The sequence below is a fragment of the Equus caballus genome, chromosome 20 (genome assembly GCF_041296265.1).
Source record: "Equus caballus isolate H_3958 breed thoroughbred chromosome 20, TB-T2T, whole genome shotgun sequence".
NCBI lineage: Eukaryota > Metazoa > Chordata > Mammalia > Perissodactyla > Equidae > Equus > Equus caballus.
Window position 1 is genome coordinate 46,486,554 of NC_091703.1, and position 17,266 is coordinate 46,503,819.

Genomic DNA, 17,266 nt, shown 5'->3' on the forward strand with positions numbered 1-17,266 from the left:
CACCAGGAAAAGACTGGTGGGGGTGGAAGTCACTTCTCCAGCACCAAAGAGGGGCCCCCGTAGCTCTCAGGGTGATACCACCTCCAGGGAGCATTTAGAAATGTTACAAAAACTAGAGGGCACAGTTGGCACTTACAGGCCACAGTGCCAGGGATGCTAAATGCACAACAGTCCCTCTCTGAGAACCATCCAGAGTCCGGCACCGTGGAGCAGCATCCGAGGGGACGGCTGAGCCGGAGCCAGCCAAGCCCACTGCTGGAGCTGGGCCAAGTTGGGGCCCATGGCATGGGGCCTGAGCCTCCTCTCTCATCTCAGCCCTCAAACTGGGGGCCCCAAAGGTGGCGTTGCAGCTGTCTCAAAGGTCAAAAATCCAACAGCCGCAGGAGCCAGCAGGTCATAGAAAAGAACTGACCCGCCTGGGTATGAGGCTGGGAGGGGTGACGACTGTGGCAACAGGTAAGTTCATTCCTGCCTTAAAGGCATTCAGATTCTGATCACTATTATTGTTAGAAAATCGCTGCCTGCCAACCATGGCCCTCACAGGAAGGACCGAGGGATACTTGGTCCACCAGTTCCTCACCTCGGAGTCTCTGCCCCAGCCACCCCCTCCTCCCAGGCCCCAGCCTCCTGCAGCAGCCCCTCAACTACACTTCTGTCCTTCCAGATCTCTCCATGGCTTCCCCCTCCGGTCTCTCTGGCTCGGACCCTGGCGCCTGTGCCTGCGAGCATTCCAGCCTCTCGGATAGAGATAGCCTCCCAATCCACTTAGATTAAGGACTTGTCAACTCCGAATGAACTTAAGTCCTTCCTGTGTCTGTGTACACTTGAGCTTCCCAGGGCGGCTAGCTTCAGGCTTCCTCCCACAGTCATGCGCAGAGGCTTCCTTCTCTTGGCACGAAACTGCCCCCCACCCTGCCCATTATGCTTAGTAGGGGACTGGGAGTCCCATCTTCCTTGATCTGTGACTGATCCTCTGCAACAGCCCTGCCCGCTGCCTCCTCTGTGAGTTCAAAGACACAACCCAGGCAGCTACCGGCTCCCCCCATTGCCACCCCCGTGGCCTCCTGAGGAATCATTTCCGGCCCTGCCACCCCCTTCTCCCTTCCTCTCCCTCCGCAGTCTTTGAGAGAGAAGGCCACCCTCTCCGAAGGAGCCCCTTAAAGACGGATTCCTCCACCACTACCTCCCACCACCATTCCTCCACAGAGATGCTCTCTAAGCAGCAAAGGTCCCTGGGAGTGAGACAGGGATTGTTCGAGGAGGCCCAAGAACTAGCAGGCCCTTGGAGCTTTTGAGGGGTCCTGGGGAGCCCAGGAAGATGCCGACCCGACCCCTTGTTCCTTGCCCTAGCACAGGGCGCTGCCAACTTCTGGCTGGGTGACCTTGGACAAGTCATTTCACTTCTCTAACAGTCTCCCTTTTTCTCACCTGTCAATCAGGGGTGACAGCGCCTATCTCAGAGGTTGTGTGGACACCTGAGATGATGAAGGTGAAGCCCCGAGCTGGGGGCTAGGCACGCAGTAAGCACTCTGTAGATGGTAAAGTCGTCATCATCACACTCAGATGCCAGCAGAGCCCGTGCACAGTTTGTGTGCTGAACAACTAAAGGGAGCATCATTCACCCAGATTATGACATGAGGGGCCCTCCAGAGCTTTACCACATGGCTGCCCTGTATTTGAGAAGTGAGATGAATTAACCTACATTTAATAAATATATCAAATTAATACATGCATGCAATACGTATGCAAACAGGCATACATCACATTCCTCCACATCCAAAATCTAAACAGAAGTGCACCCCAGCTACACCCAGGCCTGGCTGCTCCCTCCTCATGCCCACCAAGTCTGGTCTCTGCTCATTCCACCCCTCACCATTTTACCAGCCCCTTCTGACTCGATCCCAGTTCAGCTTCAGCTGCCTCCGTGCCCAGCCTAATCCCCTGGGAGGCCATTCCCACTATGTCCTTGCTATCTCCCAAAGGTCTGTAACCCCACTTTCTGCTCTTCTCTTCTGGTCCTCAGGGCGGGTAGCTTCCTCTGTTCATAGCACTGGGTGGCGAAGGGCACTAAGCCACGCTCGCTACCTGCATCCTGCTCTCATGCTGGGTGACCTCAGTTGAAGCCACGTGGCAGTCTAGATTTCATCTCTTGATGACTAACTGCCATTCTCCACAGCTGCTGCCCTGGTTTTCTCCAGGGGCCTCTCCACAGCCTCCAATTTTACTGCAAAGACGGGGCAACATCAGAGGAACAGCCCCAGTCCAATTTCTCCCGTCCCTCAGGATACCTCCGCAGCTTCGTCTCCTGGTGTCTGGGAAGGTGGGGTCTAAAATGTGCTAGAAATCTTGCCATTTGCAACACCAGTGACGGACTTTGAGGGCATTACGCTAAGTGAAACAAGTCAGACAGAGAAAGACAAATACTATATGATCTCACTTACACATAGAACATTTTTAAAAACACTGAACTCATAGACATGGAGGACAGATTGGTGGTTGCTTGAGTTGGGGGGAGATGGGAAAAATGGGCCAAGGGGGTCAAAAGGTACAAACTTCCATTTATAAGATAAATAAGTCCTGGGGATGTAATGTACAGCAGAGTGACTGTAGTTAATAATCCATATTGAGGGGCCAGCCTCGTGGCCGAGTGGTTGGGTTCATGCACTCCGCATTGACGGCCCAGAAAAAAAAACTTTTTTGAATATACTATATTGTATATTTGAAAATTGCCAGAAGTGTGGATTTTAAAAGTTCTCACCACAAGAAAAAACATTTTGTAATTATGTATAGCGATGGATAACTAAACTTATTGTGGTGATCATTTCACAATACATACAAATATCGAATCATTATGTTGTACACCTAAAGCTAATATAATGTTATACATCAACTATATCTCAATTTAGAAAATCCATAAAACATGCTAGAAATACCGTGGAATATCATGCAACAGTTAAAAGCAATGGCCTAGATACCACACAGCAACAGCTCTAAGAGCCTGAAAACAGCTGACTGGAAAATAATAAAGCACAATGAATGCAATAGCTTTTTTTTTTTACATTTAAAAAAATGGTGTTTTTTAATAGACTATAAAATTTACCATCTGAACCATTCTTTTTTTTTAAGGTTGGCACCTGAGCTAACAACTGTTGCCAATCTTCTTTTTTTTTTTTTCTGCTTCTTCTCCCCAAATCCCCCCAGTACATAGTTGCATATTCTAGTTGTAGGTCCTTCTAGTTGTGCCATGTGGGATGCCACTCAGCATGGCCTAATGAGTGGTGCCAGGATCCGAACTGGTGAAACCCTGGGCCACGGAAGCAGAGTGTGCATACAACCAGGCAGCCACGGGGCCAGCCCTTAACCATTCTTAAGTGTACAGTTCATTGGCATTAAGTATATTCACACTGTTGTACAACCATCACCACCACTATTATGAATAATGCTGCTGTGAACACTTGTATGCAAGTTTTTGTATAAATGTGTGTTTTCAGTTCTCTTAGTAGATTCTTATACATATTTCTAGAATTTCTCTATGCAAGTACAGATATCTATTCTTACTTCTCCACCCTCTTTGCACAAAAGGTAGCATATTATACACATTCGGTCTGCACTCTCCTTTTTTCACTTAAAAATATGTGTATCTTGGGAAGATTACAGATAAGCAAGGAGAAGAGGCTATAATGAGCCATGTGGTGACAGATTAGATTTGGAGATTTCAATATGAATTCACATTTAGCTTAATGTAGATACAGATGATTATATAAAATATATTGGTAGATCTATGTATATATAAGGGTTAGTATAGACACATGCCTTTCCTCCCTCTGTCAGCTGAGAGGACCCAAAAGCAAGAACATTCCAGTAGCAACCAGCAAACCTAATACCCAATACTTGGCTTCTAATACCATTCTCCAATTGCTAGACCCAGGGCTCTTTGGAGAAAAGGCTGATTCTAGGACCAGGGCGGGAAATATACAAGGTGAGCCTGGAGCATCTTGTAATGCCAGAAAGTAAAGAAATGCTCAAAAAAATAGCAAAAACAAAAAACACATTAAGGAGAGTAGGTCAAAGGTGAAGCATAATTTTCCACCCCTTAAGTGTGGGCTGCGCATAGTGACTTTCTTCCAGAGAAGATGTATGGAATGGGGGAGAAAAGAGTAACTTTATGTAGAGAAACACGATAAACATTACTTCAGGCAGGTGATCAAGATCAACATCAACAGTAAGGAGTCACTTTGATAGAACATATCCTTGACACGACATGATAAGAAGGGCATTTCACTTCTGTGGTTTCCTTCCCCCAAAACCCAAAACACCAGTCTAATGGTAAGAAAACCATCAGACAAATCCCATTAGAGGAACATTTTACAAGACGCCTGACTAGCACTCCCCGAACCTGTCAAAGTCATCAGAAACAAGGAAAGTCTGAGAAACTGTCACAGCCAAGAGGAACTAGGGATCCTGGCATAGGAAAGGGATATTAGGTAAAAACTAAGGAAATCTGAATAAAGTATGGGTTTTAGTTAACACTAACTTGTCAATACTGGTTCCTTAATTGTAACAAATATACTGTACTGAGGTAAGATGTTAAGTATAGGGGAAATTGGGTGTGGGGTATACAGAAGTTCTCCGTACTATCTTCACAATTTTTCCATAAATATAAAACTATTCTAAAATAAATAATTTGTTTTAAAAAGTAATTAAAATATATACCTTGGAGATATTCTTCTATTAGTGTATAGAGAGCTTCCGTATGACTTTTTATAGCTGCATGGTATTCCACTATCGTGGTCTCATTTATTTATCAGTCCTTATGATGGATTGTTTCCAGTCTTTTGCTATTATAAACAATGCTACAATTAATAACTCTATACATACGTCATTTTATACAGTGCAAATATTTCTCTAGGATAAATTTATAAAAGTAGGATATTGAGCTAAAGAGTTCATACATCAGTAATTCAGATAAATATTAAATTCCCCTCCATAAAGGAAGAACCAATTTATACTTCCACTAGCCGTGTATGAGCAGCCTTATCAACGGGGTGTATGGTCAGACTTTTGCACATTGCTCATCCGATAGATGAAAAACGGTTTCTCAGTGTTCTTGTAATTTGCATTCCTCTTATTGCGGTTGAAGCTGAGCAAATATTTGTGTTTTGCTTGCATCTTGTTTTCTGTGAGCTGGCCTCTTTATATTCTTTGCCCATTTTTATACTGCACTGTTGTGTTTTCCTTATAAAATTCTGGGAACTATTTATATTTTAGGAAGATTTGACCCTGGTCTTCACAGGGGCTGCAAATACTTCCCTTTGTTGGGCGTTTGTGGTTCCACGAGGTTTTTAATGCCTGCTGCATGGACTCTGCCCCTTTGCTCCAGCAGAACTGCTTTCCTCAGGCCATCTGTCTCCTCAGAGCCACATCTGAAAGTCCCCTAGTTCCTCATTCTTCCCGGTGTTGTATGACCTCTTGGTGACATTTCACTCTATACTGAAAACTCCTCTTGTGTGTAAATAACATTTACTGTGTCTCTTGTCTGGCTCCAGGGGTTACATATTCTCATTAGAACATAGAAAACACAGAAAAACACACAGAACAAAACAAAACTCGCCTTTTATTCCACCTCCCAGGGTAACCACTTCCTGTTTATGGATGCTTATGTGTGTTTGTATGGGTGTATGCTTATTTATTTACAAAATCAATTTCTTAAATTTACCCAGTCCTTTCGGGAGTCTATAACTGCACTTTCCTACCTCTTGGATTTCTCTTTGTGCTTATTCTGTCCCCAAAAGCAAGAGAACTTGCTGACGTGGGTTGGAACTTTTCCCTCCTGCCCATCCCCACAACAGCTGCATTCTCTCTCCTGGACCCCCATTCACATTTCTCCTGCCTGCCCCACTTTCAAGCGTCAGGGCTGCCCACACTCCTGCCAGCAACGGCAAACTCTAGGTCTCATTGGATCTTCAGAACCACCTTGTTAGGAACCTTGGCTCATCAACCCGTCCCTGCAAAAGATCCTGGCTTTCCTCCTTTTCTTAGTGACACCAGTCAAGAGGAATGTCCAAAGACTCGCCCAAGCATTGTTTCTAGCCCACAGCTTACACGCACCAAACATCCCTGAACTGAGCCCTGTTTTTTGGCCTCTCGTCTTTGCTCACGCTCTTGCTCACCGGGACTCTATCCCCCTCCCTGCGGCAGGTCTCCCCATGACTGTTTGTCACATTCTGCCCATCCTCTGCCCCCGCCCCGTGCACCCTCCACCTCTTCCTTTTCCTCCTGAGTCCCTCTCTGAAGCTCCCCCTCCTCCCTGGTCACTCCTTCAGGCCTCAGCTCAGGAGCTCCATCCTCCAGGAGGCCTTTTCTGAGAAGTTCCACATGCATGCACCCGAGGCCCCACACTGGCCAGGTGCCCTGGACTCCCATAGTGCCAAGACTTCTCCCGGCAGAGCATTTATCTCTCTGGATTGTAATTTCCTGTTTACTCCTCTGTGTCCCCTACTGACTATACACTGGGGCAAGGACTGTCTTTTTCATTGACGTATTTCAAGTGCCTGCATGAAGGAACACTAAATAAATTTGTTGACTAAGGAAACAAATGGCTCTTCCAGCCAATGTGACCGCTCCCCACTTGGAAGCTCTCCACCCAGGATGCCCAAGGTGGTCCTGCTGGAATTGGAACCCTCCTGAGTCTGATATGCAAACTCCTCAACTTCAACCGTCTTCCTACCACCCTCTTCTGTCACTGAGGTCCTCTCTGAACCTCCGTTTATTTATTTGTCTAGAGAAGAGAACACTCAGGAGACAAGTATAAGGACCAAATGAACCATATACTTTGTAAATGCAGTGTGATGAATGAATATGAGATGTGGGTATATTATAAAAAAGAATGCCACCCTTCACTGAGCATGTTTTCCATACCAGGCACTGTTCTGACATCTAACCGGTATTAATGTCTTTCATCCGAACAAATCAGCTCTAGTTCATAGAAAAGTAAACTAAGGCACAGAGTAAACGACTTATTTGTCTAAATTTTTGCACTGGTAGTAGAGGAGCTGGCACTTGAACCTGGGCCCACAGCTCCAGAGCCATTTGCTTAACCACCACCCCATACTGCCTCTCTGTTCCACAATACTATTAGTATTATCTGGTTGAAAGCTGTGCTTTTTGATTGGTTGCCCTCTTCAATTAATTAATCAATTGGGTTGTGTGACCCAATCACACAATCACTCTCTCCAGGCATGATTCTGACTCTAATGATAATTCTTTACATAGATTTTTGTGTAGATAATCACTTATCTATCCCAAGAATGGAGACATGTTCAAAATGTAGCTCTTTAAAAAGGACCATGTCCACACTTTCTGTTCTCTGACATTTGCATTATCAGATGCAAATAGAAAACATATCTCTCAGTTGAATTAAACACAGAGAAGCTTAATGGCATCTGCTTTGTCATAATTGACACGGGTTTGCCTTCAGTGGTATTGACAGATGTGCAGTCCCCAAACCCACCATTCCAGGTCCCCTAAGCACTCTTAGGATGAAGTTTCCAGTCCCTTCCTTCATATTTTCAGAATTCCCTCACCAAGGGAGATGGGGGCCGGGGAGGGGAGGAAGAGGCCAGCCTGGTGGGGGTCTCCACTTGGATTCACAAGGGACAGGAGAAGAGAGATGAGGACAGGTTTGTGGGCACTCGTAATCCCTCTGGACTGCCATGGAGGTGGTGTGGCAAGGTCACCCCCACGTAGGCGGGTCCCCTCGGCCTCCCTCCTTTGCCTGTCCTGGTTCCACTGCCTGGATGTCAGCCTTATCCCAGGCAGAAAGCACCAACTCCTGCCTCCAGGACCAGAGAAGGGAGGGAGGCCGGAAGGGGCCAGCTCCGCACACCCAAGGAGAGACTGAGGACAGAATGGAGGATGCCCCCCAGGGGACAGCCGGGCACAAAAGGCCTGCCTCCCGCATCACGCTCCCTAACTGCCTTTGCTCCTCAGGGGCCAGAAACTTGTGGGAGGCAGGGAGGCAAAGAGAAGGGAAAAGATGGAAGAGAGGGAGAGAGCTCCAGAGAAAAAGAGTAAGAGGTTAGGGAGATCAGCACATGTTCCACTATTAAATGAATGATATACAGAATAATAATGAAATACAGAGGATAGTAAATAATATACAACAGTATTAAATACTTCCATGTATTCACCACAAAGACTAAACGGTGTTAACATTTTGCCATATTTCCTTCAGCTTTCCTCATTTTTTAAAAGGGATAATACATTGCAGACACAGCTATAATCTGCCCCCCACCTCCAACTGTGGACCGTCATTTCATCTGTCCCTTCTCCCTTAGAAGGAACCGTTCTCCTGAAGTCCTGTCTGTCTTTCCCATCTGTGTTTCCGCTTTTACTAAACGGGTATGTATCCACGAAAATATATACTGTTGCTCCTGTGTCAAGTTTTTACATAAATGGTATAATCTGGCTCATATCCCTTTGCCACTTGGTTTTATCTTTCTCAGCATCATGTTTTTGATACTTATCCATGTCGACACTTGAGGGTGAGTGCGTTAATTTTATCTGCTGCATAGTATTCCATCTGATGACTCAGTTTACTTTTCTGTTCTCCTGTTGCAGGACACCTCTTTCCAGTTTTTTTGTTATTACAAGAAACGTGAACGGACATCCTTGTACATGTCTCCCTGGGCGCATCTAAGAGAATTTCTCTGGAGTCACATCTAGAAGCAGAATTACTGGGTTCCAGGGAAATCTGGGTTTCCAGCTTTACCAGATTTTGCTAATTGTCGTCTAAAATGACTGTGCCAGTGAGCTTTCCGTCCAGCGTGCCATGAATTTCTACTTCTCAGGGTTGCAAAATTTTTCCAAACATAATTTGCACTTCCTTTTTGCTGGTGTGGATAAGCAACTGTTTATATAGGCCTATCATGGGCCTATCATGTTTCCTCTTCAGGAAATGACCTGCTCACGTCCTTTGTTAATTTTCCTATTGTTTTCTGTTTTTTTTTTTCCTTGCTGATTATGAAAGTACTTTATGATTGCTATAAATCTTTCTTTTTTTCACTTTGTTTGTAATGTTTCGTTAATTGGAAGTTTTTAAATTATTATCAAAGCTGAGTGATTGATACACGCGGGCTCTTTAAACTATTATCTCTACTTTTGTGTGGTTTTGAAAATGACCATAACAAGAAGTTTGTAAAAACCTATAAAACAAATAATTCTCTATTATCCCAAATTCCTTAAGATCAGCTCCAAATTTGATAGTTTTACTCTCCACATTCAGGGCTCTAATGCCACTGGAATTTACTGTCGTAGTTGGTGTGCCAGAGGATCTAATCTTGTTTTTCCCTCATGGATGGCCAGCTGTCCCCGCCCCATTCCTGACCCGTATGTCCCTTCTCCTCTGACCAGAAATTCCCCCTTTGCCCCATAGATTCTTGGCTTTGTGTCAAGCTCTCTATTCTATTCCTTAGTCACCTGTCTATTTTTGCATCTTGCCGCACTGTTTCAATTTCCGAGTTAGCAGATTGGCGTCTGTAGAGCCAGGTTGGAACTCCTTCTTCTTTTTCTTCTTTTCTTCTTCTCGGACCTTTGTCCTTCCATATAAATTTTATGATCAGTTTACTCAATTCCAGAAAGGGGAAAAAATGACACTGTTGGGTTAACTGTAATCGCACGGAATTTACAGACTCGTTTGAGGGAGAGATAACATCTTTACAACATGATCTCTTCCCGTCCGTTATCTTGGCACGTCCATTTGCTTATTTAGGTCTTTTTGGGTCCCTATGTAAACATTTTGTTTGTTTTCTCGTTAGGGTCTCGCTCAGTCTTTGTTAGTTTCCCTCCGGGGCCTGTGGTTTTTGTGGGTCTCCCTCCGCACAGCAGATATGCCAGGCACGTCCTTCCTTACCCCCTACTCCAGCCCCTTGGTCCAGGCCCCTCCCTCCCACTGTCCAGGGAGCAGCTGTCCTGCCCCAGCAGCTGACTGTTCCTGCGAGGCTTTGCCAGAGCGGGTAGGGCTCCCACCTCCCACCTCGGGTCCTGTCAGCTGAGTCTGGGGAGAGTGACAGTTGTTTGAGCGAAGACAATGGGCTGCATTCTGGACGGGCCCCTCTCTGGGCCTCCTGCTCCCCAGCCAGAGCAACTGTTTTTATAGATAGGGTAGGGCCCCACCTGTCAGCCCTAGATACTCTTTCAGGCCACATCCAACTCCCTGATCCATTTTCTTCACGTCTTATGAGCAGATCTGTGTGTGTCCTACTGCCCAACTGCCTGTCGGTGGGTCTGCCATTGCCTGGAATTGGTGGGCAGGGGAATGGTGGACAAGGGTAAGGGACCGTCCCTCCCACATGCATCACCTCTTACCCCGGAGGAGCTGCAGGTCACAAAGTCTTCTCTCATTTGTGACCACACTCAGGTCTCAGATCTTCACAGGACGGACGGTGCCAGGGCTACTGTCGCAGGTAGAGAGGTGCTGTGATGGGTGACAGGGCTGAACTCCCAATTCCTGGCTAATATCCTGCCCTTCGCCACCGACGCTTCCTACACCTAGCTGGCCTCCGCACCTGCTCTTCAACGCCTGCTCCCCTCAGCACTCCCTGCCCTTGATGAGGCCTCCCTGTCTCTTTTCAGGCCTCTTTGGATGGGGGTCAGCACTGCCCTCATCCTCCCACAGCCAGGAAGCACTCCAGGCCACGCTGACCCCCCAGAAGGGACAACAGGACAGTGAAACAACACAGAGCCAGGGGCCGGGGCCTCAAGGGAACCCAGGCCTCCCTCCATCGACTCTTCAAGCACTCACTGAGCCCAGCCTCCACCCTCAGGGGCTGCTCATGAGCATCAGGGTGCCCCGTAGCAGATCTCCAAGGAACAGACAATGGGGCTGGCTCCAGATATAAGGTGTACCGGGGAGGAAAACCCAAAAAGACGGAGGAAAACAAACTCCTGTTTATTGGACAACTTCTAGGGGCCAACCTCGGGACCTAGTCTTCGCCCATCTCTTGATCCTGTCAGAGGTGGGTATTACGAGAATTCCCATTTCAGGGAAGATGGCCGCCACACAGCACAACTCCAGAGGGGTCATTCCCACCCCAAGTTGTACAATGTACAGTCTGCTCAGGCATCCAGAGAGGCCCTGAGAGGGCGTCCCAGAGCCCGCATGTGAATCCAGATCTGAGTGACCAGTGCACTTCCCGTCCCTGTGCGGGTCAGTGGCCATCCTGGAGAGTGCTTTGGACACCGGGATGGGGACAAGCAGAAAGGCGTGGGAGGAACAGGATACCCCGTGCGCCCAGGTCTTGAGAAAACCCATCAGCTCTATTAAAATTCTCGCCACCCCACCCTCGGTTTACCCAGCTGCGTGTCTGTCACTCCACTGACTCTTGGGGTGTCTCTCCTGTTCACCACTGTGTCCTTGGCACCTTGCACAGGCCTGGCACACAGGGAGCACTCGAGGCTTGTTGTTGATGTAAGTGGCCCAATTAACCAATGCGTATATATGGGGGCGGTAGGGGCCCCCAGGATGCTTCTAGATGGCTCAGAGGATCTGGGGAGAAGACCAGGGAGGACGAGGCCAGGGGTCAGGGGTCACTTACTGCCAAGCCCACAGGCCTCAACTTCACAAGCTGGCATCCAGACACTTTTTGTTTTTAATTGACTTTGAGGAACAGGAGGCTTGGCCAATTTCCTCAAAGTGGCCTGGCCCTTTCCTGGCCAGGACAGAGTGAAAGGCAGAGGTCAGGGCAGAGTAGGCAGGGTCTGCCACACCAAGCTAAATCAGGAACTGCTCCATGGCAGCTCTGTTGCCAGAGAGGATGCTCATTTTTCCAGGAAAGGCTGAGGAAATCTTTAGCAGAGTCCTTGGCTTTCTGCCTTAGAGAAAATGTCTGGGGCAGGAGGGGAGGGTAGGAAGGAAGTGGAGAGAAGAGTTTATCCCAGGACAGGGTGGGGGACAGAGAGTAAACTAAGACTCCCACCAGCCCTGCACCCAGCTGCTGCCCCTCCCCACCTCCCTTCCCAACCCCCTCAGAGATCCCCCATTGTTACCAGAGACAACATCCTGTTTCCTTTACCCACCTCACTGTCCAGACCCCTGGACGCTCTGTTCACAGGGTGCAGGGAGGGGCAAGAGTCCGGCCCGAGGCCCAGAGTCCAAAGATCTCACAGCTGGAAGATCCCACAGCTGTGGAAACTGAGTCTGGGACCCGAGGGGTGTGATTTACCCAAGATCCCGGCCACTGCAGATCTGGGCCAGCACGGCAGGGCCTCCAGGGTTCCCTGGAGATGACACATTTCGGAGGTTTCCAAATAGAACCATTAAGGCCTGACTTGCCCTCCCCTAAGTTCAGTGTGGTCAGTTCCTCCCTTCCAAGAGGCTCTCTCCAGCTGGTTGTGGCCCAAAGGGTTCTTACATACATCCTAGGAATGTGTTTGGATCCATGGAGCTCTGGGGCTCAACAGCACAGGCCCTGGGACAAGCGGGCCTCTGTGGATCCCAACACAGAACCTCTATTTGTTTATTTATTCTTATAGTAAATGTTTATTGCAAGTACTGGGGACACAGTAGACAAAACAGACACAACTCCCTACTCTCATGGAGTTTACATTCTAGCGGAGGAGGCAGATAATCATAAGATAAGGCAGTAAAATATATAGCATGTCAGACAATGATTTGCTGCGGAGACAAATAGAGCAGAGGAGGGGATGGAGAGGAACCAGCAGGAGATGGAGTGGAGAGAGTGTACTTTTAAATAGGATGGATGGGTAACATTTGGGCAAAGACTTGAAGGAGGTGAGAGATGAAGCCATGTGGATACCTGGAGAAAGAGCCCTGTAGGCAGGAGCAATAGTAGGTGCAAAGGCCCTGAGGCAGAAACATATCTGGCACAGTTAAGGAACAGCAAGGAGGCCAGTGTGCTGGAGCAGAGAGAGACGGGCAAGGACTAGAAGTTGAATTAGGACGTCAGGGGAGGTCAGACCACCTAAGGCCTTGTAGGTCACAATCAAAGCCTTTGGCTTTAACTTTGAGGGAGATGGGAGCCACTGGACAGTTTGAGCAGAAAAAGGACAGGATCCGATTCATGTTTTGTAAAGATCATTCTGGTCACTGTGTGGAAAAGAGAAACGAGAACACCAGTTAGGAAGCTACTATAATAATTCAGAAGAATACTCAGACAAAGGTAGTCATGGTGAGAAGTGGTGAGATTCTGAATATTTGAGAAGTAGAGCCACCAGGATTTACTAATGTGGGTAGTGAACTGTGACAGAAAGAGAGAAGTCAAGGATAACTTCCAAGATTTCCGCCAGAGTAAGTAGAACGATGCAGCTGCCAATTACAAAGACGAGAAAGCCTGAGGAAGGGACAGGTTTGGGAGGAAATCAAACCATTTATCTGTGTGATTCTGGGTAAGTTGCGTAACCACTCTGAACCTCAGTTTCTTCATCTGTACAATAGTTATAATAAACACTCCCCTGCAGTGGTGGTGAGAACTAAGTGAGATCATGAACTCACAGGCTTGGCAAACAGATACACTCAACACACATGCCATGCACAGTGCAGGGATGACGCGTGGCCATCCCATCTCCTCAGGAAGCCACTGGAAGGAGAGGAAGACGACACCTATAAATCTATATTCCAGCTCCTCTTCCCTGCTTCCTCCAGGTAGAAGTGGGACAGACCTTTTTGACGTTTAAGTTTTCTTTCTTCACGGTCTTTGACACTTCTGGAGATGGTGATGATGCTCCTGGAGGCTGGTGGTGGGGTGGCGATAAAGATCTTAGTCCCATGCCTGTGAAGCTTACAAGACACTTACACGGCCATTATCTCATCTGAGTCCAGCAAGGCAGAAATTAAACCCATGTTATGAAGTAGGAGAATAAGGTATTTGAAAACAACACAAACCAAAACAAACCCAGACTGTCTCTACCTCACTATCACAAGGAACCTCATTTAATCTTTGGGGTAAAGAAAGTGGGTAAGAGGGTCCGGAAGCGGGTATCGCTCTTCCTGTCGTTGAGTGGGAGTGCTGCCCAGCTGTCCAGCTGGGCTCAGGTAGGAGACAGATGGTGACCCCACTCCTCTACCCCCAGGAGAAGGCCCACAAGTGCCTGCCCAGTCCTCGTTCCCCTGTCTCAGCCACTCCAGACATGTCTGGCAGGTCTGGGCTGCAGCCTTACAGCTTCTGAGGTTTGGGCCAGTAGGTCTCATACACTGTCCCATTCCAGTTACTCTTCCCAGTTCCTCCCAGTTACTGAGGTAACAGAAGAGGGGACTGGAGCCCAGAAGAGTCACCGTGGCTAAGATCACACCATTAGAAAGTGCAGTCTGGCTTCCAACTCCGAGGTCGGCCCCCAGCAGGAAGAATTCCTGCATTCCAATTCCTTCCACTTCTGCCAGCCCAGCTGCCCCCTCCCCTCCATCTACCAGGTGGCAGAACACAGCTGTCTTTTCGTGGCTCCCTGGGCCCAGCAAGCTGTCCTGGGTGGGACTGAGCTGAGTGGGGCAGTCCTGTGCAGCATCCAGTGAGGCTGTGCTCCCGCAGGCAAATGCAGCCAGAGATCGGCTCTGAGCAGCAGTTCTGACCGGTGAGAGCTGCTGCTGATGGACGGATGGACGGATGGACGGATGGATGGATGGATGGATCGGTGGGAGTGGGGGACGGGGAGGGTAGGGAGTGTGGGAGTAGGGGATGGGGAGGGTAAAAAGTGTAGGTCAGGGTGATCAAGGGCCCTCAAAAGAAAACTTAGAATTGCCTGGGGAAGAACTTCAGCTGGATTGGGGGAGAGGGGCTGGGGAATGCCAGGTGACTGAGGGTCACCAGGGAACAGCAGGAGCCCCTGGAAGCTGGTGTCAGCAAGCTTTACTGTGGCTTTGGCTCTGTTTCTCCTTAGCTATGGGGAGAAACCTCCTTCCCCAGCTGCCCTGCCATGAGAAAGGGCTTCAGGACAGCAAAACCGGACCCGCAAATTAAGGTCTGGGGAGCGTGAGGGTGTAAACCGAAGGGAGGGAAATCCTGTCCACCCCCTGTCTTTGCCAGGTGAGGAGGGAGTGGCAAAGGCAAGCCTAGAGTCTGCACTGCCTTCAAGGCCAGCCGGCCATGCCCGTTCCGCTGCTCCCACTGCTGCTGCGGACGCTGCTGTCCCGCCTGCTGCTGCCCGCTGCCCGCCTGGCCCGCCAGCACCTCCTGCCCCTGCTGCGCCACCTGGCTCGCCGCCTGGCCTCCCAGGACATGCGAGAGGCTTTGCTGAGCTGTCTGTTGTTCATCTTCAGCCAGAGACACCCGCCGGATGCTGGGGAGGCCTCCAGAGTAGCCCACTCTGAGAGGAGGGAGAGGCTAGCCCCCCAAAAATGAGGCCACAAGTCCTGGGAGAAGCTGTATTCATTGAACCGCTTTCTTTTGGAGTGAGACAGTCCTGGCACTGTCACTGGCCACAGCCTGCCCAGTGGGGGACTGAGCATGAGGGGTCAGACCAGGACATGCCTCCCCACTCCCAGCGGAAATGACTGGAAGGATGCCCTGCATCGAGCGGGAAACCCATCACTACTCCTCCCTCCCCCTGCATTCCTCCCAAGACCCTTCCTAACCACCTCTGGCCTGAGCCCAGAGAGGAACTCACTCGCCCCTACCCCCAGCACTCGGGGATGCAGGGTCCCGTGATAGACAACGCTTATGCCAAGGACAACTGAAAATTGAGCTGAATTGAGAGAAGAGATTTCAACCTGTCTTCCAGACTCAGTACCTCAAAATAAGACCTTGGTTCCCTAGGGAGCCAGTCCCATTCCCTAAAGCCCAGCATGTAGCAGGTGTTCAATAAATACTTGTTGATTCGAATTCTTGGGGCACCTTGGAGGGTCTTGTCACCTCTACTCCTACACGGCAAGACAATCTCACCTAGCCACCAGTGGGGTGGAGAAACAACTCAAGGCTTTCTTTTGCTACCTATCCCATTGCCCCTCAATCCTTATCTCCCTTCAGTCGGTATGTCACACTGTGACCCAGGGGTCTTGGGTCTGACTTGGAGAAGGTTGGGCTGGCCAGCTCAAGCTAAGGAAGAAAACGTCCTCAGCCAGCTGGAGACCCTTCTCAGCTAACGGCGGTGGGGAGAGGGAGAGTTGTTTGCTAAGGGGCCTGTGGGCAGCCACCCAGGGGAGTGGGGCACAAACGCATGTCCCTGAGGGGCACGCTGCCCCTGAAGGGGGGCGGGGGGAATGACCTGAGGCATTCACCTCATCATTTTCCCCTTCCCAAAGGGAGGGCCCTCAGGGGTCAAGCAAGAGTAGTCAGATGCATTTGCATTGCGCCCTGGCCTCCGGATAATTTGCTTACTGTTCCCATGCAACAGTCCTCCTGCTCCGGCCCACCCCAGCGAGTCTTGGGCTCTAGGTGCCGAGGGCGTAGTGAGGACACAGGACCCTATCCTGTCCCCAAACTCGTCAGAAGCTTGGCCCGAGGTAACCGCTAAGACCAGAGCTGTGCACCCCCACCCCAGCCCTGCTGGGCTTTCCGTCAGACCCCCGACCCTCCACCCCTCGGCACCATCTGCTTCCCCATGGAGTCCTCAAAAGCCAGCGCACGTGCTCACCCCTCCCGGGAAGGCGACCCGGGGTAGGGGTTGGGGGGCGGAGTGAAAGCTGTTCAAGCCCCGGCTCTCCTAACCGCATTCCCCTCCAGGGTCTCGAGCGCCCATTTTTGTGCTTGCTCCCGACCTCCCTCCTGCCGGCCTCCCTCCCGTCCCCCTCCCGCGCAGCTCCGCGGCGGCTCCGTCCCGCCCTGGCAGTCCCTCTCCCACCCCGGGGCAGAGCTGGCTCAGACCCGGCGCGGGCTGCGATTTCTCGCCACGGCCGCGGCCCCAGCCCCCCGGGTAGGAGGCCAGGAGAGGACCAGGGACCCGCCGGCCAGAGAATTTCCGTCCCCTCTGCCATCCTCCCTCCCCAACTGCGGACTCCCCCTCCTGAGTCTCAGCAAGAGCGCGGGGGACGAGGCGGGGGGCGGGGCGGAGAGAGGGGAGCCGGGAACCCGGGGGGCGGGAGGGGGGAATATCAATGGAGACGGAATGTACGGTCTCTGGGGAGGGAGGTACCTTTTCTCTCTTCGTCTTTAAAGGCGGCAGGCCACAAGTAGACCGCTGTCCTCCCAAACCACATACAGATGCCTCAAAAGTCAGAGACCAGCTCAGAGCAGAGGGTAAGGGCAAAGGGCTAGAAACCGAGTCCAGACCTAGTGAACAGAGTCATCTTTTTTTGTTTGTTTGTCTTTTTAAAGATTTC

At 49.8% G+C, this 17,266-nt stretch overlaps 1 protein-coding gene and 1 long non-coding RNA gene across 2 annotated transcripts; both read left to right on the forward strand.

Annotated features, from left to right (window-relative positions):
- Positions 1–19: 19 nt before the first annotated feature.
- On the forward strand, positions 20–9,063 carry LOC138919543 (uncharacterized). The gene is made up of 4 exons (XR_011429780.1): positions 20–456; positions 1,440–1,683; positions 2,177–2,320; positions 8,620–9,063. It is a non-coding gene; the product is annotated as an uncharacterized lncRNA (long non-coding RNA).
- Positions 9,064–14,451: 5,388 nt separating this feature from the next.
- On the forward strand, positions 14,452–15,830 carry MYMX (myomixer, myoblast fusion factor). Its single transcript, XM_023625015.2, has 2 exons — positions 14,452–14,583; positions 15,036–15,830. Exon 2 carries the CDS (start codon positions 15,096–15,098, stop codon positions 15,348–15,350), a length of 255 nt encoding a protein of 84 aa, XP_023480783.1. The 5' UTR covers positions 14,452–14,583; positions 15,036–15,095; the 3' UTR covers positions 15,351–15,830.
- The last annotated feature ends 1,436 nt before the right edge of the window (positions 15,831–17,266 follow it).

What these genes read in the sequence shown, in the direction of transcription:
- MYMX (XM_023625015.2), top strand. Translation starts at nt 15,096, where the DNA reads ATGCCCGTTCCGCTGCTCCCACTGCTGCTGCGGACGCTGCTGTCCCGC.